The sequence below is a fragment of the Pristiophorus japonicus genome, chromosome X, assembly GCF_044704955.1.
Source record: "Pristiophorus japonicus isolate sPriJap1 chromosome X, sPriJap1.hap1, whole genome shotgun sequence".
Taxonomy (NCBI): domain Eukaryota; kingdom Metazoa; phylum Chordata; class Chondrichthyes; family Pristiophoridae; genus Pristiophorus; species Pristiophorus japonicus.
The window spans coordinates 30,342,650-30,363,981 of record NC_092010.1 but is presented as its reverse complement, the minus strand read 5'-3'; the positions used below and the strand labels follow the sequence as shown (position 1 = coordinate 30,363,981).

Below are 21,332 nucleotides of genomic sequence, written 5' to 3'. Positions count from 1 at the left end.
CTGCAACATGGTGGTTTGCAGGTTGGAGGTGTCCCATTGTTTCACAGCCCTTGCAAACGTATCCTTTGAATCAGCATGAATGGAAACGATGATCACCCCCACAGCGCCAACAAGGTGCTAATGGCCTTGCATTCATCACCCTTGATGGTGGACTCTGAGATATCTGCGGACGTGCAGCTGCAGGTATGTGTGACCTGCCCTGTACGTTACGATTCGAAACCAACATCACTTTGTTCACAATACTTGTAGCAGCACTTGCGTGCCGAGAGATTTGCTTCGTATTGTCACTAGTGGCAATGAACGCCTGGGCAATCGCTATGGCCTTACTCAAGGTTGGGGTCTCTACAGTCAAACGTTTGCGAAGTATGGTTTCGTGGTCAATGCCAAGTACGAAAAAGTCTCTGAGCATGTATGTGCTCCAAATGTCCTTCAAATTCGCAATGTCCTGCAAGGCGTCTTAGCTCGGCGACATAACTCGCCACTTCCTGGCCTTCAGACCTTTTGTAGGTGTAGAACCGGTACCTCGCCACCAGAATGCTTTCCTTCAGGTTCAAATGCTCTCGGACAAGTGTGCACAAATCGTCGTACGATTTCTCCGTGGGTTTCGCTGGAGTGAGCAGATTCTTCATGAGGCCATACGTTGGTGCCCCACAGACAGTGAGGAGGATTGCCCTTCATTTGGCAGCATTCTCTTCCCCATGCAGCTCGTTGGCCACGAAGTATTGGTCGAGTCGCTCCACTAAAGTTTCCCAATCATCTCCCTCCGAGAATTTCTCCAGGATGCCCACTGTTCTCTGCATCTTTGGGTTCGCTATCTGTACCTCGTCGCCAGTTGTTATGTATGGAGAAAGAGTCAGACTGAACACTGTGAGCTCAAAGTAAAGTGTGAGTTTAGTTTTTTATTGCAGGTCTCCAGAATGCCTCTCCAACCTGTGAGGTCTACTTAAATACCTGTGCTCCCAAGGGATTATGGGATCCCTTGGGTCTCCAGGGGATGAGCCCTCTGGTGGCTGTACAGAGTAAATACAAGTCTACATATATAATACGCAAACTGTAACTAGTGGGGTGCCACAGGGATCAGTGCTGGGGCCTCAGGTATTTACAATCTATATTAATGACTTGGATGAAGTGTAATGTAGCCAAGTTTGCTGATGATACAAAGATAGGTGGGAAAGCAAGTTGTGAGGATGACACAAAGAATCTACAAAGGGATATAGATAAGCTCAGCAAGTAGGCAAAAATTTGGTAGATGGACTATAATGTGGGAAAATGTGAGGTTATCCACTTTGATAGGAAAATTAAAAAAGCAAATTATTATTTTAATGGGGAGCGATTACAAAATGCTGCAGTACAGAGGGATCTGGGGGTCCTTGTGCATGAAACACAAAAAATTAGCATGCAGGTACAACACGTGATCAGGAAGGCAAATGGAATGTTGGCCTTTATTGCAAGGGGGATCGAGTATAAAAGTAGGTAAGTCCTGCTCCAATTGTACAAGGTGTTGGTAAGACCACACCTGGAGTACTGAGTACAGTTTTGGTCTCCTTATTTAAGGAAGGATATACTTGCATTGGAGGCAGTTCAGAGAAGGTTCACGAGGCTGATTCCTGAGATGAAGGGGTTGTCATATGAAGAAAGGTTGAGCAGGTTGGGCCGATACTCATTGGAGTTTAAAAGAATGAAAAATGATCTTATTGAAACATATAAGATTCTGAGGGGGCTTGACAGGGTAGATGCAGACAGGATTTTTCCCCTCATGGGGGAATCTAGAACTAGGGGGCATAGGTTCAGAATAAGGAAAAAACAGAAATGAGGAGGAATTTCTTCTCTCAGAGGGTCGTGAATCTTTGGAATGCTCTGCCCTAGAGAGCTGTGGAGGCTGGGTCTTTGAATATATTTCAGGTGGAGATAGACAGATTTTTGAATGATAATTTTGAATCAAGGGTTATGGGGAGCGGGCGGGGAAGTGGAGTTGAGTTGAGGATCGGATCAGACATGCTCTTATTGAATGGCGGAACAAGCTCGAGGGGTCAAATGGCCTACTTCTGCTCCTATTTCTTATGTTCTTATGAAATATGGCAGCCAATTTGTACACAGCCAGCTCCCACAAACAGCGATATGATAATGACAAGATTATCTGCTTTAGTGATGTTAGTTGAGGGATATATATTGGCCAGTGGTTGCATGCTCGCCTCTGAGTCAGAGGGTTGTGGTGTTCAACTCCCACTCCAGAGATTTGAGCACAAAAATCTAGGCTGACACTCCAGTGCAGTACTGAGGGAGTGCTGCCGTCTTTTGGATGGGACGTTAAACCGAGGCCCCATCTGTCTTCTCAGGCACTATTTCAAAGAAGGGGTTTCCCCGGTGTCCTGGCCAATTTTGTTCCTCAATCAACATCACTAAAAAAACAGAGTATCTGGTTATTATCACATTGTTGTTTGTGGGAGTTCGCTGTGCGCAAATTGGCTACCGCATTACAACAGTGACTGCACTTCAAAATTATTGGTTGTAAAGCACTTCAGGACAGGCTAGAAAAAGCAGCAAACATGAGGACTGGGAGAAATTTAGAATTCAGCAGAGGAGGACAAAGAGTTTAATTAAGAGGGGGAAAATAGAATACGAGAGGAAGCTTGTCGGGAACATAAAAACTGACTGCAAAAGCTTCTATAGATATGTGAAGAGAAAAAGATTAGTGAAGACAAACGTAGGTCCCTTGCAGTCGGATTCAGGTGAATTTATAATGGGGAACAAAGAAATGGCAGACCAATTGAACAAATACTTTGGTTCTGTCTTCACGAAGGAAGACACAAATAACCTTCCGGAAGTACTAGGGGACCGAGGGTCTAGTGAGAAGGAGGAACTGAAGGATATCCTTATTAGGCGGGAAATTGTGTTCGGGAAATTGATGGGATTGAAGGCCGATAAATCCTCGGGGCCTGATAGTCTGCATCCCAGAGTACTTAAGGAAGTGGCCCTAGAAATAGTGGATGCATTGGTGATCATTTTCCAACAGTCTATCAACTCTGGATCAGTTTCTCTGGACTGGAGGGTAGCTAATGTAACACCACTTTTAAAAAATGGAGGGAGAGAGAAAGTGGGTAATTATAGACCGGTTAGCCTGACATCAGTAGTGGGGAAAATGTTGGAATCAATTATTAAGGATGAAATAGCAGCGCATTTGGAAAGCAGTGACAGGATCGGTCCAAGTCAGCATGGATTTATGAAGGGGAAATCATGCTTGACAAATCTTCTGGAATTTTTTGAGGATGTAACCAGTAGAGTGGACAAGGGAGAACCAGTGGATGTGGTGTATTTGGACCTTCAAAAAGCTTTTGACAAGGTCCCACACAAGAGATTGGTGTGCAAAATCAAAGCACATGGTATTGGGGGTAATATACTGACGTGGATAGAGAACTGGTTGGCAGACAGGAAGCAGAGAGTCGGGATAAACGGGTCCTTTTCAGAATGGCAGGCAGTGACTAGCGGAGTGCCGCAGGGCTCAGTGCTGGGTCCCCAGCTCTACAATATACATCAATGATTTAGATGAAGGAATTGAGTGTAATATCTCCAAGTTTGCAGATGACACTAAACTGGGTGGCGGTGTGAGCTGTGAGGGGGACGCTAAGAGGCTGCAGGGTGACTTGGACAGATTAGGTGAGTGGGCAAATGCATGGCAGATGCAGTATAATGTGGATAAACGTGAGGTTATCCACTTTGGGGGCAAAAACGCGGAGACAGAATATTATCTGAATGGCGGCAGATTTGGAAAGGGGTAGGTGCAACAAGACCTGGGTGTCATGGTTCATCAATCATTGAAAGTTGGTATACAGGTACAGCAGACGGTGAAGAAGGCAAATGGTATGTTGGCCTTCATAGCTAGAGGATCTGAGTATAGGAGCAGGGAGGTCTTACTGCAGTTGTACAGGGCCTTGGTGAGGCCTCACCTGGAATATTGTGTTCAGTTTTGGTCTCCTAATCTAAGGAAGGACGTTCTTGCTATTGAGGGAGTGCAGCGAAGGTTCACCAGACTGATTTCCAGGATGGCTGGACTGACATATGAGGAGAGACTGGGTCAACTGTTCCTTTATACATTGGAGTTTAGAAGGATGAGAGGGGATCTCATAGAAACATATAAGATTCTGACGGGACGGGACAGGTTAGATGCGGGTAGAATGTTCCCGATGTTGGGGAAGTCCAGAACCAGGGGACGCAGTCTTAGGATAAGGTGTAGGCCATTTAGGACTGAGATGAGGAGAAACTTCTTTACTCAGAGAGTTGTTAACCTGTGGAATTCCCTGCTGCAGAGAGTTGTTGATGCCAGTTCATTGTATATATTCAAGAGGGAGTTAGATATGGCCCTTACGGCTAAGGGGATCAAGGGGTATGGAGAGAAAGCAGGAAAGGGGTACTGTGGGAATGATCAGCCATGATCTTATTGAATGGTGGTGCAGGCTTGAAGGGCCGAATGGCCTACTCCTGCACCTATTTTCTATGTTTCTATGAATGGCACATAATCTCGGCAGACACTCCAGTGCAGTACTGAGGGATTGCTGATTTGTTGTAGGTCACATTCTTCAGATGGAACTTTAAACCAAAGCTCTATCTGCCTGTCCCAGTAGTTCAGGTGGATGTTAAAGATTCCAGAGCACTATCTGAAGAAGAGCAGGGAGTTCCCCCAGTGACATGACAATACTGTTGCAACAATCAACACTACTGTCATCCTATTGTTGCTTGTGGGAACAGGCTGTATGGAAAATGGCTGCCTTGTTTGCTTACATAACAAGTGACTGCAATGCAAAGCCATCCGTTGTGTGTGAAGTGCCCTGGGATGTTTTTGAGAGACGTAATCTCCTATATAAACATGTCTTTCTTTCAAGAAACAAAAATATTACTGGGACTAACATCATACCCCAGATCTATTCCGTTTTCTTAAGCAACACTGCCTCTTCGTGGCAGACACAGTACTTGACTGGAAGCAACATGTCTGACAGCTATTGCCACAACAGTGTGTTTATGGCTCGATTGCATGTAGCAGCGTGGTGATTAAACTTGAATGTTTGTCAAGGAAGGTAACAATGGGTTATTTACATAGAATACATTTTTCCTCATTTGAAGCTTTGCTCCCTCTATGTCTGCTTTTGTATAAACGATATATTGAGCACTGGATGGTGCAGTGGGTTAGAACAAAGCTCGAGGTTCAGTTCCAAGCAAACTGATAGGATCACACTCTGATAGCTGAAAGGGCCACAAAATAAAATGAGTTTGACAGTCTCAACCCAGTTTATAATGGTACACAGCACAAAACTTCTGAAATTGTGGTTAAGGCAGATTGCAGTCGGAGCTTCACTTTGTAACCGGCAATGTTATACCTATGCCAAGCCTGACCAATAAATAAAGAAGTTGGAACCTCGCTGATTCTTTGTACACAAACAGTAGAAAGATTTTCCATCCCCCAGCACATGTATTCGTAACCTCAATTATGTCACAGAAACTGCACATTAACGTAAAGCTGTCATCAAAAATGGAAGAAATTCATGAAAGATTTTAAAAGGCTGGATTTTCGGTTGTCTAACGCCTCAGTTAGTGCCCAGAGGGGGTGTTAATGGGAGCGTTAGAGCTTAGCGACCGGGAGCACTGCTTTTAGCGCCCCGAAAATTCATTCGAGGCTCACCGGGGGCACAAACCATTAGCGCCTGGCTGCTGGCGATCGCTCCGATCCTGACGTGTTCCTGGTGCAATGCCCACACTTGCGCCCCGGTCGGTAAATTCAGTGCGTGCGCCTCACTGAGCGCCCGCCAATAACAACGTCTGGAAAAACAGTCAGTCCAGGCTTGCAGAGTCGTTAACTGGCGGCTGCTTAAAGGGATGAGGAAGCACTTCCCTCAGAGGTCACAGTCAGTGCAACGTTTACACACAGCACGGTGCGTGAGACTCCCAGTTTGCAGCAGCAGACAGTTCAGCGTGACAAAAAGTAATTTGCTAAACGTTGATGGGTGCATTACTATGCTGCCAGCATCGCACTCTACATGCTCGAGTAAGACGGCATCAATAGAGAAGGAGGAGAGCCCCTAGACATCAGGGCAGGAGGCCTCACCCCCCACGGCTTTACCGGTGGCAACGGACCTGTCCGAGGAGCAGTGTGTCAGAAGGCTGCGCTTCCGAAAGGAGGTAGTTACAGAGATATGCCATCTCCTGCAGGCAGACCTGCAGCCTCACATCGGCACCAGGACTGCGTTGCCCGTCGCAGTGAAGGTCACGGTGGCACGCACCTTCTCTGCCTCCGGCTCCTTCCAGACTGCATCAGGGGACATATGCAGCATCTGACAATTCGCAACACATCGCTCCATCCGTGACATCACACAGGCACTCTACACAAGCAGCATGGACTTCATTATTTTACAGAGGACGAGGGAGAAAGAGGATGAGTGCGCGTGTGGGTTTGCCAGGAAAGCGGGCTTCCCGAGGGTGCAAGGAACAATTGACTGCACGCACGTGGCCTTGCGAGCACCAGTCGAGAATGCTGGGGTATTCAGAAAAGAAAGGGATACCACTCCCTAAATGTGCGACCACACGCAGTGCATCCTCGCAGTCAATGCTCGGTATCCTGGGTGCGTACATGATGTGTTTATCCTGCGGGAGAGCACTGTGCCACGACTGTTTCAGCCACCATGGGAAGGCCGAGTCTAGCTGCTCGGGGACAAGGGATGGCCACCTGGCTAATGACCCCCCTCCGCAAACCCACCACACAGCCGGAGGAACGCTACAATGAGAGCCATGCCGCCACCCGCAACATCACTGAGCAGACAATAGGGCTGCTGAAGCAGCAATTCCGACGCGTGGATTGCTCTGGAGACAGCCTTCAATACTCCCTTCAACAGGTTTCGCTATGCATTGTGGTGTGCTGCATGCTGCACAACTTGGCCAGCATGAGGGCCCAGGCCTTGGCAGTGGGGATCACAGACCCACCTGAGGAGGAGATGGAGGAGCCTGGTGATGCCCCGAATCTCCAGCAAGAGGGCGACGACCAGGAGCAGCCACGAAGGAGGCAGTGCGTCAATGTTGGCGGCACCAGGGCTATTTGGCGGCGGCTCATAAGGGAGCACTTCACTTAAATGGAGTGAGCTGAGGGATGCAGCTAATAATGAGCGCATATTGAGGCACAATAACGGCACACCTCTGTCACAACTGAACAGTCAGACATCAGAGGCTGAATGAAATGGTTGAACTAACATTTTATTTGGCAAACGTGCCTCAAACAACCCCAAAAACCTCACACCCTCCAATAAAACAAAATGGAGCACCCGGCCCTTCAAAAAACACAACAGATGCTGAAACTTCCCAACATGTATATAGGTTCCATGGGGATACATTTATTCAGTGCGTCTTCCGCTGGCATTTCCCACCTCTCTGCCTCAACCCCCTCCCTCGCCGACTGCTCCTCCTCAATGGGTCCTCAGTGCCTGAAGTAAGGCCGCTTGAGGGCTGCTGTGTGTCTGAGGAAAAGACAAAGTGTCCCCAGATGCATTTAAGAAACAATTCAGTGCTGCAATGGGGAGACTTTAGGGTGTTTCTGGCTGGATGACCAAATATGGACCAAATTACCTTCCACATCCACAATTATCTTGTGAATAAAGATTATGAAAAAAAAGAAAGGACATTAAAATGTCAACATAATTCTTTGTAACACATTTTGCAAAGAATACAGACTGTGGGACTCCTTCAACTCAACATATATCTTTTAAAGCAACAGAAATAGTCTGAAAACATTAGAAGAATAATAATTTGTCAAAATAATTTGAACTGTTTGCTTTTGAAACCAGACGGAGATTGTGAGGCTCCACCATCTTGTTTGTCTCCATGGGTTGTCACAACCACTTATGGCCTGTAGATGGCATGGTTTAACTTCAAATGAACAGCAAAATTTTGTGGCAGGCTGATTTTTGCGTTAAATTTTACATTTCAAACTTTAAAGATCACCCTCCCGAATCCATGAGGAAAATAGTCCTTTATCTAATTAAAAGTTATAAGTAATTTTAATAATGCTTGGCTCTGGAATACCCTCCCTCAACCTCTCCGCCTCTCTCTCCTCCTTTAAGACGCTCCTCAAAACCTACCTCTTTGGACAAGCTTTTGGTCATCTGCCCTAATAAGTCCTTATGTGGCTCGGTGTCAGATTTTGTTTGATACTGCTCCTGTGAAGTGCCTTGGGACGTTTTACTACGTTAAAGGCGCTAGATAAATGCAAGTTGTTGTTTTCATGACTTGAGGTATAATTGCAAGGAATCATTTAGCAGAAGACCACTGAAGGGCTTTATACTGGAGAACTTCTTTAAAAATTGGAACGTTCTCAGAAATTTATCATTCACATCTAATAAAACCATCCCATCTGGAAGCTGATGGCACAGCAACAGTGTCTGGGCATGCCATTCCACACCTTTGTTTTTAAAGGAAACAAGCCAACTTGATGACCCTGGAATTACTTGAATCAAATAAAATTCGGGTGATTGTGAATTAACCCCAGAATTCAATATGTGCCACATTTCTTTGATATTTTCCTGTATATTTCATTGAACTAGAACCAAAGTGCCTGTGTTTCATTGCTCCCTCATTACTTTTGAGGTAATCTCTCTCTCATTATTGGCTCTTTACTTTCTTTTCGGGCTCTCTTTCGGGGCTGCACTCGTGATTTGGCTTTCCCTGCCTCACTCACATAGAAATAACAAAAATAGTCAATCTTAAAGAGGCCACAGATGTTCTCAGAGAGTCTCTGCAGCCATTTTGAAAAGTAGGGCAGGGGAAGATGTGTTGGTTCTGGCCTTTCCCTTTGAACTCTTATCTTCTGCTACCGATTCAGTGGACAAGGTATTTGGGCGGGGGGGGTGTGCTGTATGGGAAGGCAAATTGGTAATTGGAAAGCATAAACTGTCAGGATCAAGTGGTCAAGTTCCTTTTGTGTCTCCTCATACTCAAGCTTCTCATCCCTGCTGTCTTCTAACTAAATCCCTTCTGCTTTCCTCTCCATAGCGTTGCCATCCAAACGTCATCTCAGAGCTTTCTGCAGAGATAGTGAATAGATGTTGTCAACAAATATTCGAGAGATTCACTTAGAACCATAGAATGGTTACGGCACGGAAGAAGGCCATTCGGCCCGTCGAGCCCGTGCCGGCTCTCTGTAAGAGCACCTCAGTTAGTCCCACTCCCCCGCCCTTTCCCCGTAGCCCTGCAATTCTTTTTCCTTCAGGTACTTATCCAACCCCCTTTTGAAAGCCACGATTGAGTCTGCCTCCACCACCCTCTCAGGCCGTGCATTCCAGATCATAACCACTCGCTGTGTACAAGTTTTTCCTCATGTCGCCTTTGGTTCTTCTGCCAATCACCTTAAATCTGTGTCCTCTGCTTCTCGACCCTTCCACCAATGGGAACAGTTTCTCTCCATCTACTCTGTCCAGATCCCTCATGATTTTGAACACCTCTATCAAATCTCCTCTTAACCTTCTCTGCTCTAAGGACCCCCAGCTTCTCCAGTCCATCCACGTAACTGAAGTCCCTCATCCCTGGAGCCATTCTTGTAAATCTTTTCTGCACCCTCTCTAAGGCCTTCACATCCTTCCTAAAGTGCAGTGCCCAGAATTGGACACAATACTCCAATTGAGGCCGAACCAGTGTTTTATAAAGCTTCATCATAACTTCCTTGCATTAGTCCTCTAGGCCTCTATTTATGAAGCCCAAGATCCCATACGCTTTTTTAACTGCTTTCTCAACCAGCCCTGCCACCTTCAACGATTTGTGCACATATACCCCCAGGTCTCTCTGTTCATGCACCCTCTTTAGGATTGTACCCTTTAGTTTATATTTCCTCTCTTCATTCTTTCTACCAAAATGTATCACATCACACTTCGCTGCATTAAATTTCATCTGCCACATGTCCACCCATTCCACCAGCCTGACTATGTCATCTTGAAGTCTATCACTATCCTCCTTACTGTTCACTATACTTTCAAGTTTTGTGTAATTTGCAGATTTTGAAATTGTGCCCTGTACACCCACATCCAAGTTATTAATATATATCAAGAAAAGCAGTGGTCCTAGCACTGACCCCTGGGGAACACCGCTGTATACCTTCCTCCAGTCCGAAAAACAACCGTTCACCACTACTCTCCGTTTCCTGTCACTTAGTCAATTTCTTATCCAGGCTGCCACTGTCCCTTTTATTCCATGGGCTTCAACTCTGCTGGCAAGTCTATCATGTGGCACTTTGTCGAATGCCTTTTGGAAATCCATGTACACCAAGTCAACCGCATTACCCTCATCAACCCTCTCTGTTACCTCATCAGAAAACTTGATAGCGTTTAAAGTGCTTTTGCGACCCTGGTCTCAGAAGGTGAAATGGATGGGGGTAAATCAATTGGCCTCAAATTTAGAATTCTCCCCCTTGTGTTCAAAGCTCCCCATGGCTTCACCCCTCCCTATCGCTCCAGTCCTCTTCCAGTACAACCCTCCGAGATCTCTCCGCATCTCCAATTCTGGCCTCTTGAGCATTCCCGATTTCCTTGACCCCACCGTGGGTGGCCCTGCCTTCAGCTGTCTAGGCCCCAAGCTCTGGCATTCCTTCCCTAAACCTCTCCACCTTTAAGATGCTCCTTAAAACCTCCATCTTTGACCTGTCCTAATATCTCCCTATGTGGCTCGGTGTCAAATTTTGTCTGATAACGCTCCTGTGAAGCGCCTTGGGATATTTCACTACGTTAAAGGTGCCAGATAAATGCAAGTTGTTGTTGTCGAGTCCATGATAGGGTATATTGTGTGTACCCAGTGAATGGAGAGGGGTTGGTGGGACAGATTCTCATTCCACAATTTCTAATATTCTGATGTTCAAGGTTAACAATATCCCTTTTGGAGGCATTCCAATATTCATTTAAATCTAAGATTATGTTTTTTTTTCTCTTTTTAAAAAACTAGGTAAAGCTTCACAGTGAGACAATAATTTGTTTGAGACAACCCGCTGAACCAGTTTGTCTTCCTGATATAGCTCCAGGGTGATGGGTGGTAACACTGCCTTAGTCACGAAAGCAATAAAGTATGTAATCGGATTGGCACACTGTTAAGAGAATCCATGTTAACCTAAATCACAGATTTAACGTTTTCAACTGGAGTAATGGACATCGCGCATACAGGAGATTAGCACTGTACGATTTATAGCAAACAGTAATTCCCATAAACCGAATTAAACAAGTATTCTCATGTATTTCCGAGTTTGCAGAGGTTCGGAAGTAAGGCACAATTCTCTATCTCAGAGTTGTAAAGACAGACTTGTTAATTACATTGACAATTTCCATCAGATATCCCAGGCACACAAAAAAATTAAAAGTCGGAAGAATGATGCAGGCTGTTTAAAAATTCTGCACCAATTTATATATTGCGGCCAATCACTTCACTTCCGCAGAGCTGGTGATCCGATTTTTAGCAAGATTGTGTTCATCACACCTAAAAACTGAGTGAAAGAAAAACGTAGGAGCTCGCTACACTATACACAGAAAAGAGATTTTGCTTTTGGAAGGGTGAGAAATCAGGGCAGTACGTGACTTTGGCAAACAACAGAGCCGAATGCACCCCGAAAAACGGCAGTGATTCAGTAAACGGTGACAGAGAAGGAAAGTCTTGGCAACACCGCCAATGGGAGACACACGGAACCAAGTTCTCAATCACCTTTCTCCTCGACTCCTCAGTGCTCATGGGCTATTTTAACCCTCTCTTCCCAGCTGAGTCAACGCTTCCTGTCCGAATAAACATTTCTCCAATTTGAGACTGTTCTAAAATAAACCGGTTGCATTGTTCTTTACAGATTGACAAGTGACTGTTTACGGTAAACTCTCACTTGGAATTCCGACTGGTTGGGAAAAGCTTTCCAAGATTGTTTTGATCTCACACTTTTTTTGCCCCTTTGACAGTCGCTCGGTATTTTGTGCTAACCTGTGAACACTGCAAGGGGCACACGGTGGGCTGTCTCCTTGGAATAGAATCAGAGAATGGTTGCAGTATGGAAGCTCATTCGGCCCGACGACACGTGTCGGCTCTGTGCCCGTGTCCCACTCCGCCACCCCTTTCCCCACAGCCCTGCAAATTTATCTCCTTCATGTATGTGCCCAACCTCCTTTGGAAAGCAGCGATTGAGTCTGCCTCCACCACCCTCTCGGGCATTCCAGATCCTAACCACTCGCTGCGTAAAAAAAGGGTTTCCTCATGTCGCCTTTGGTTCTTTTGCCAATCACCTTGAATCTGTGTCCTCTGGTTCTGGACCCTTCCACCAATGGGAACAGTTTCTCTCTCCCTATCTCTGTCCACACCCCTCATGATTTTGAACACCTCTATCAAATCTCCTCTCAACCTTCTCTGCTTCTCCAGTCTGTCCACTGAACTGAAGTCCCTCATCGCTGGTACAATTCGTGTAAATCATTCTTGCACCCTGCCTTCACATCTTTCTCAAATTGTGGTGCCCAGAATTGGACACAATACTCCAGTTGTGGCCCAACCAGTATTTTATAAAGGTTCATTATGAGTTCCTTTTTTAAGTGCCTCTCTTTATAACGCCCAGGATGCCGAATGCTTTTTTAACCGCTGGAGAGTAAGAAGCGGCTCCACACTCTTTCCCCTCACCCACACCGTCTCCTCGTGTTGTTCTGCACTGAATTCTCTCAATACATTGGGCTTCCGACCTGTTTGGGGACAACTGGCATTGCTTGTGCTGCGGGTCCGCGACCTGGAACCCTGCCCAAACAGACAGCCCCAGACACAAGCCCAAGGGTGTGACCGAAATGCGAGCTCAGGCAATCCCTCCATCAGGATTTAACGCTTTATTTACCGCACCGTGCAGCTACCAACAGCGAATAGGCGACTTGAACATCTACAAATTCGGAAGCCCATTTGTCCAAGCACAGAAAGCAAGTGAGCCATGGACAAACGGTGCAGATACATCAACAAGTGATGACCCCCACCGCCCCCCAACACTTAATGTCACGGAATGACCCTCACTAATGGACTATCTGCTGTCGAATACTGCGAGCTGCTATCTCCATTTACAATAATGATATGAACAGGAGTTGCTGGGCTAGCAAGCAGCTCCTCCACATGGCCACTTCACAGACCCACACACAGCTGATGATTTGCAGGCTTCCAAGATCCACACATTGTTGCTGACGCCAAGGTGGCCTGTGGAGGTAAAAGCAATATGCAGGTGTTGCTGCTCGGCAGAGGGACAGGTTGGAACCCATGCCACAGGGCGGCGGGTGGCTCCTCCTCTATATCGGCTGCTCCATTCCTGTCCCTGTTACCCGATACCCTGACCAAGCCCAGATCCACACAGCCCATAAAAGCAGCTAAAGTCGCCCTCACCACCACCAGCCCTTCAGTTTCGGACTCTCCGGTCTCTCAAACAGCCTCAACATGCAAAGCAGCAGGACGAAAACCATTATCTCCAGTTCCAGCGGTGGATGGGGCGGGAGCGGGAGCACGAGATCCGCCGGCATAAGCGGCTCATTTACCCCAGGGAGACGCGCATACAGTATGGTCCAATCTCCCGGGACGAGAATGTCAATCTCTCAGGGCCACAGTAGCATCAGAGGTTTCGGTAGCAGTATCGGTAGCGGTCGCGTTTTCGGTAGCGGTCGCGCTAGCGGTCGCGCTTTCGGTGGCAGTATCGGTGGCGGGTTGATCCAAGCAGTCTCTCAGCTTGACCTGAGTACCCCTTTCCCCCAAAATGACACCAGCCTGCAACAGGTCCGGGCGAATGAGAGGCAGCAGATGATGGGGCTCAACAACCAGTTCGCCAGTTTCATCGACAAGGTAATTTTAACAGTTCTCCAGTCGGTCGTGTTTGTAACCCAGTGTTTTGTGTCCCTGCTCAATGACTTGGCGTGACTCTGGAAATGGCTCATCTCACTTTGCGACCAGTTCAGTTCAAATCTAACCGTGCATTCATTCTATCCGTCAGGTTGTTTTCTTGGAACAGAGAAATAAGGAACTGGAGATCAAACTGAAACTTATGAAAGAACAGGGAACTTACAAATCCAACATCGACAGCATGTTCCAGGCTTACATTGACAACCTCAAAAGGCAACTGGATACTCTTGGGCAGGAGAAGCTGAAGTTCGAGGCTGATCTTCTGCAAATGCAAGGTCTCGTTGAGGACTTTAAGGGCAAGTAAGTGTGGTGCTGCTGAATTTCGTAATCCATGTGTACTGATCCTGTCATGTCTCAACTCAACAAAGTCCCAGGCGAACAATAAGACCATTTTGACAAATTGACCAGGGCCCGGCAAAATGTCACCTGGAGAAATAATCCGCAGGAAAGTCATGTATCCTAAAGTGAAGGGGTGACCATAAATGGTTGTACTCGTCACAGTTCCATTCCTCTGTGCTAGCTGTGCTGCCACATTTGCCCTCAGTATCCCGGGTTGTGGACAGGGAAACATCAAACAGCGTCCTTGCTCCTGAAGGTCTGGGGTGTACCCGACGGGACGGGGAAGTTACTGAGTCGGGACAGCTGTGTCTTGAATCTGAGCTGTGGTGAGGGTGGAGTCTCCCAGAGCTTTGAAGGTCATTTGGGTAAATAAAAGGTGGGGTTAGTAAACTGGGGGTTCTAGTCGAGCTGATCCCATCTGTTGAAGCGCCAGCAAGACTGATGGTTCCAAGAGCAGAGTTGTTTACACTTTGGGGACGGTGTGGATCTTGTGGAGGGAAGCCGATGAAGAATGGTGCATACGTGGATGGATGTTTCATAAAGGAGTGTGTAGAAATGACGGCTCAGCGCCGCGGAGCATGCATTTACTCGGTGCAAGGGGGCAGATCAGTAACTTAGGACGGGACAAGCCAGAATTGGTTCACCACGCAAACGGGCACAGAGGGTTATTTCCTCGGGATTACCAGTAAATAATCTGTTTCATTCCAGGTATGAAGATGAAATTAACAGGCGCACAGAAATGGAAAATGAGTTTGTCCTGGTCAAGAAGGTGAGCATTACTTTTTATCTGTCTGCAAAGGGATCTCTTGCCAGAGTTGTTCAAAGTAACGTGTCCCTCTCCTCTTTAGGACGTCGACGACTCTTACATGAACAAGGTAGAACTGGAAGCGAAACTGGAAAGCCTCACCGATGAAATCGACTTCCTCAGATCAATCTTTATAGAGGTAAAAATGGGACATAGTCCAAGAGTTGTCCTTTTGCTGTTTAATCAAATTAAGTCTAACCCAATCCAGCTCCAATGCTTACAATCTCATTTCAATATTTTTCCCCGACGATCTTTAGGAAATCAATGAGCTACAAGCACAGATTCAGAACACTTCTGTCTCCGTGCAATTGGCTTGCAGACCCGCTCTGGACGTCAACAGCATCGTGAGTGAAGCCAAAGCGCAGTACCAAGCACTCGCAGCGAGAAGCCGTGAGGAAGCTCTTCAATGGAAAGCGAACAAGGTTAGCTCTTTGAGATCCCGATCCCCATGGACCACAGTATTGATAGGTCTGCAGCCGCTGCTGAAATGTGAAATCTTGTACTAACCAGTTGCAAATGTTTCATTGCAGATGCAGGAACTGTCCAATTCATCTGGACAATACGGCGACGACCTCCGTTCGTTGAAATTAGAAATAACTGAGCTGAACAATCGTATCCGGTCACTGACTACTGAAATCGACCGTCTTAAACAGGAGGTAGGCAAAGAACTGAAACCAAACAGGATACCGGTACCATTTGAATAACTGTTGTAAAGTCTGTCTGTCTCTCTGGGTTTTTCTCTTCTCCCCCCTCGCCTATCCAAAAAATTGGTCAAGAAACGGTTGAAGGGGCAGCTCAACCTGGTCCAGTTGTGCCACTCTTGGTCGCTCAGTAATGATTACATTTCGAATGGGAATCCAATCCCAGTCAGCCTACAATACTCACCGCACTGCTCTTCCCAATTCATTGACATGAGGGAGAGGGTTTCCCGATGACTCAATTTGAGTGCTGCTCTGATAGGCGAAATGCCAATGAAACTGACCATATTAATATTTGTGCTACTTAGCGTCTCAAACTGGAAGCTGCAATCGGAGAAGCCGAGGAACGCGGAGAGATGTCCCTCAAAGACGCCAAGCTTAGGATTCAAGAGCTGGAAGCTGCCATCGTCAAAGCAAGCCAGGAGTTGGCCATCCAAGTCCGCCAATACCAGGAACTGATGACTGTCAAGCTGGCTCTGGATCTTGAAATTTCCACCTACGGGACTCTACTGCAGGGAGAGGAGCAGAGGTAGGACATGGGACAGTTACAAATTCCAGCCACACACTGAGCATAGTCCAGTGTCCTATACTGGCACATTACAATCTGTACTTTCATTTTATTGGTATCTTCATTGCTATAGCTTTGATCTCTGATAATGGAATGAAGTCCATGCACTGGGAGTGGCAGGGCACTCTACAATCACTTCCTTAATGATTTAGACGAGGGGATTAAATGTGGTATCTCCAAATTTGCGGATGACACTAAGTTGGGTGGCAGTGTGAGCTGCGAGGAGGATGCTATGAGGCTGCAGAGTGACTTGGATAGGTTAGGTGAGTGGGCAAATGCATGGCAGATGAAGTATAATGTGGATAAAAGTGAGGTTATCCACTTTGGTGGTAAAAACAGAGAGACAGACTATTATCTGAATGGTGACAGATTAGGAAAAGGGGAGGTGCAACGAGACCTGGGTGTCAGGGTACATCAGTCATTGAAGGTTGGCATGCAGGTACAGCAGGCGGTTAAGAAAGCAAATGGCATGTTGGCCTTCCTAGCGAGGGGATTTGAGTACAGGGGCAGGGAGGTGTTGCTACAGTTGTACAGGGCCTTGGTGATGCCACACCTGGAGTATTGTGTACAGTTTTGGTCTCCTAACTTGAGGAAGGACATTCTTGCTATTGAGGGAGTGCAGCGAAGATTCACCAGACTGATTCCCGGGATGGTGGGACTGACCCATCAAGAAAGACTGGATCAACTGGGCTTGTATTCACTGGAGTTCAGAAGAATGAGAGGGGACCTCATAGAAACGTTTAAAATTCTGACGGGTTTAGACAGGTTCGATGCAGGAAGAATGTTCCCAATGTTGGGGAAGTCCACAACCAGGGGTCACAGTCTAAGATAAGGGGTAAGCCATTTAGGACCGAGATGAGGAGAAACTTCTTCACCCAGAGAGTGGTGAACCTGTGGAATTCTCTACCACAGAAAGTAGTTGAGGCCAATTCACTAAATATATTCAAAAGGGAGTTAGATGAAGTCCTTACTACTCGGGGGATCAAGGGGTATGGCGAGAAAGCAGGAAGGGGGTACTGAAGTTGCATGTTCAGCCATGAACTCATTGAATGGCGGTGCAGGCAAGAAGGGCTGAATGGCCTACTCCTGCACCTATTTTCTATGTTTCTATGTTTGGTTTAAAGGCTGGTTTGTATCTAACCAGACACAAACATCACATTCACTCCCAGAATGAACACACAGATGGCGATTCATTCTTCCCTTTATAGAGATAGGCTTGTAAAGCTCTCCCGATGGCTCAGTGGGTGAAGGCATTGTGGAACGGAGCCACACTGAGCAGAAGTTCCACCAGGGCAGCAGTTGTGGACTATGGTTGGGCTCTGTGCCCTGAGCAAGAGAGGGTAAAACCAGCCAAGGATCCTGTTCCTGATTGCTACACAGTGAGTCCTGCTGTAGATCTTCCTTCCCATGGTCAATTAGCCTGCTGGCATTTGCTGTCTGTGCTCACACATGAAGAATGGGCACTTTGGGCAAGGGGCTGGAGGGTGACTGTGCCCATGGAGCTTCACCCCAGCAGAAGCCAGTGTCCCAGGGAGAGGGAGAAAGTTGGTAAACTAGAGGGAAATATGACTGTGAATACACTGCAAATACCTATTATAATGTGATGTGTTTCCTTTATCAACAGGATGATAACTGGGGTAAAAACCCTCAACATCCAGCAAGTACAGGGACAGGGTAAGAAAATTTATATAATTCCTAGTTTGAGCTAATAATTCCTCGAGGAAATACTATAACTCGGATCCAAAAATGGGAAATTGTGGAAAGACGCAGTAGGCCCGTCATCAACTGAAAAGGGAAAAAACAGTTTGTCATTTCAGGTTTCCACACTTGGTGCCCTTGTTCTGAAGAAGGGTCTGCAGTGCTCCCCAAACCTTAACCTCTCCTTGTTCTGATTTCAGAGGCTGATGGACCCGCTGTGTATTTCCAGCATTTCTGTTCTCATTATAGTCAATCATAATTGTTATCAATGTCGCTGTGTTTAATGATGAGAGCAGCAGTTATTTTATGTTAGGACATGAAGCAATTACTTCTAATAATGCTGACTACCCAACTTGCCTTTCTGGCCCCCAAGCTGACTGATATTGTTAATGCTTCCCTCTCCTCTAGTACTGTCCCCCTCCCTTTCACATCACCCTCCACCTCAAAAAACCCACACTTGACCCTCTGCCCTTGCAAACTGTCACCCCGTCTCCAACCTTCATTACCTCTTCAAAGTCCTCGAATGTGATGTTGCCTCCCAAACCCATCTTTCCTAAAACTCCATGCTTGAAATTCTTCCATCAGGTTTCCACCCCGCCACAGCACTGAAACAGCCCTGATCAAAGTCACAAATGACATCCTATGTGACTGTGACCGTGGCAAACTATCCCTCCTCATCCTTCTCTACCTGTCTGCAACCTTTGACATGGCTGACCATACCATCCTCCTCCAATGCCTCTCCTCCATCGTCCAGCTGGGTGGGACTGCCCATGCCTGGTTCCATTCCTGTCTGTCCAGTCATAGCCAGCGAATTTCCTGTAATGGCTTCTCTTTCCACCCCAGCAGTGGTACCTCTGGAGTCCCCCAAGGATTTATTCTTGGCCCTCTCCTATTTCTCATCTACATGCTGCCCCTCAGCGATATCATCCAAAAACACAACATCAGGTTACACATGTACGCTGACGACACCCAGCTCTACCTCATCACCTCTTTTGACACATCCAATGCCTCTGATTCATGCAGCATTGGATGAGCAGAAATTTCCTCTAATTTAATATTGGGAAGACCAAAGCCATTGTCATGTGCTTCGCCACAATCTCCAATCATGAACCACTGACTCCATTCCACTCCCTGGCCACTGTCTTCGGCTGTACCAGATGTTTGCAACCTTGGCATCCTATTTGACCCCGAGTTGAGCTTCCGAACCCATAACCATCCCATCACTAAGACCGCCCACTACCACCTCCGTAATATCATCTGTCTCCACCCCTGCCTCAGCCCATCGACTGCTGAAACCCTTATCCATGCCTTTGTTATCTCCAGATTTAACTATTCCAATGCTCTCTTGGCTGGCCTCCCACCTTCCACACTCCATTAACTTCAGCTCATCCAAAATTCTGCTGCCTATATCCTAACTTGCACCAAGTCCCGATCACCCATCACCCTTTGTACTCATTGACCTACACTGACCTCCCGATCTGCCAATGCATCGAATTGAAAATTCTCATTCTTGTGTACAAATCTCTCCATGGCCTTGCCCCTCCCTTTCTTTGTAATCTCCTCCAGCTCTACAACACTCCGAGATCTCTGTTCGTCTCCAAATCTGGCCTCTTGTGCATTCCCGATTTCCATCATCCCGCCATTGGTGGCCGCGCTTTCAATTCCCTCCCTAAACCTCTCCGCCTCTCCCGCCTCCTTTAAGACCTATGTATTTGAGCAAGCTTTTGGTCACTGTCCTAATATATGTGACTTGGTGTCAATTTTTTTCTTGATAAAGCTCCTGCGATGTTTTGCTAAATTAAAGGTGCTATATAAATGCAAGTTGTTTTTATTGTTGTACTTGTTCTTTTAATTGTAGGACCCAGATTTTAAGAGTATTTTTCCCCCTATACAGGTCAATTTCAGCAGTTTAATGACACGAGTAAGGCATTGACTGGATTTGGCCTGGAAACCTCTATGATCGGTCATCAGCAATCTGGCGGCAGTATTGGTATGGGAGGTAACAAAAGCGTGATTGTGAAATCAGTGCAGATGAGCAGCAGTGGATATACAGCTTGAACTTGAATCAGCGAGGGATCAACTAATGCCAGTAGTGTCTTTTACCAGCCCACTGACGAGCTCATTGTCAGAGGCTGTATTTCCTCTACGTACTGTGCAGCGGTTAACATATTTGGATTAACTTCATGTCTGCTATTTGGAACACCTTCATTAACCTGTTCATTTTCCATAGTTGAACAACATGAAATTAACATCGACATCTTAACCAGTGCACAGAGGAAATTAAACCTAGTAAAGGCCTTTCGTTTGGGTTTATGAGAAAGTTGGTTAAGAAACTCACACTTTATTTGTTGGTCCCTTTAAAATGGGAAATAAACCAAAGTTTTTGGTGTTGAACTATTTCTTGATTCTCTATCATTTTGTACTGGGGAGTTACCTTTACATGACATTCCTGTTATACTGAATAAATTTCTAATCTACAAATCTGGACTGTATTTTGCTTAAGCACAATGTTAAGTTACTGAAAAGAACAAGTTTCATACTTTGAAATATTGTAACATTAAGGTTGGAGCAATGTTATGAAATATAGAAAGATTACTTTGTGTATTCCATATAAAAACACAACAGACCATCACTGAAGTCATTCAGTGCACATATACAGATAGAGCAAAGTTTAGCAGCAATTTAACTTCACCTCCTCCACCAATGATATTACTGTTGCCATCCTGAGATTATCAGCACTGCACACATGATTATTTTGAATCTCCAGAACATTCTCCTTTCACAATGGTCACAATGCAGCTTGTGTACCAAAAAGGCAGCTCACCTCATATCTATGGGATAGTGAGAGATGCATTGGGTTAGAACACTAATCCTGGGATCTGTGTTCACATCCAGTCCAGACTGATTGAGGAACGTATCCTTCAGCTACAGGCTGTAAGTGTCCTACATGAAATGAGTTTGTACAGTCTCTAACCTGTTCCGAGTAAGTACAGGCCTACAGTACAAATGGTCCCTAATTTACAGTAATAACCACTAAGTAAGCAGCGACACTCAGAGACCACAGGATAGTTCAGGACTGAAGCATATTCTTGGGGCAGAGAAGAGGAGCTCTACCCCGTGCTTCCAAAACTGACCTGGGCATGCTTGATGTTGACTGGGTGACCAAAATGGAAAGTGTCCCATTCCCCAGCACTATATCTGTTAAGATTACGTTACAGTATAACTCGGGAATCCATAAGGAGGGCTTCTGTGAAAATGGAAATGTCCCTCAGGTGTAATAAAGAACTATATAATAATTGCGTACAATGTTGAAGTTGTAGTTCAGGCA

General features: G+C 46.2%; 1 protein-coding gene across 1 annotated transcript; it reads left to right on the top strand.

Annotated features, from left to right (window-relative positions):
- Window positions 1-13,411: 13,411 nt before the first annotated feature.
- LOC139240847 (keratin, type II cytoskeletal 8-like) lies at window positions 13,412-20,425 on the top strand. The gene is made up of 9 exons (XM_070869333.1): window positions 13,412-13,839; window positions 13,988-14,196; window positions 14,944-15,004; window positions 15,084-15,179; window positions 15,298-15,462; window positions 15,571-15,696; window positions 16,047-16,267; window positions 17,931-17,980; window positions 19,899-20,425. Exons 1-9 carry the CDS (start codon window positions 13,441-13,443, stop codon window positions 20,060-20,062), a joined length of 1,491 nt encoding a protein of 496 aa, XP_070725434.1. The 5' UTR covers window positions 13,412-13,440; the 3' UTR covers window positions 20,063-20,425.
- The last annotated feature ends 907 nt before the right edge of the window (window positions 20,426-21,332 follow it).

Coding starts and splice junctions, on each gene's coding strand:
- LOC139240847 (XM_070869333.1), top strand. CDS start 13,441: ATGCAAAGCAGCAGGACGAAAACCATTATCTCCAGTTCCAGCGGTGGA. Junction 13,840..13,987: donor TCGCCAGTTTCATCGACAAG/GTAATTTTAACA, acceptor TCTATCCGTCAG/GTTGTTTTCTTGGAACAGAG. Junction 16,268..17,930: donor CTGCAGGGAGAGGAGCAGAG/GTAGGACATGGG, acceptor CTTTATCAACAG/GATGATAACTGGGGTAAAAA.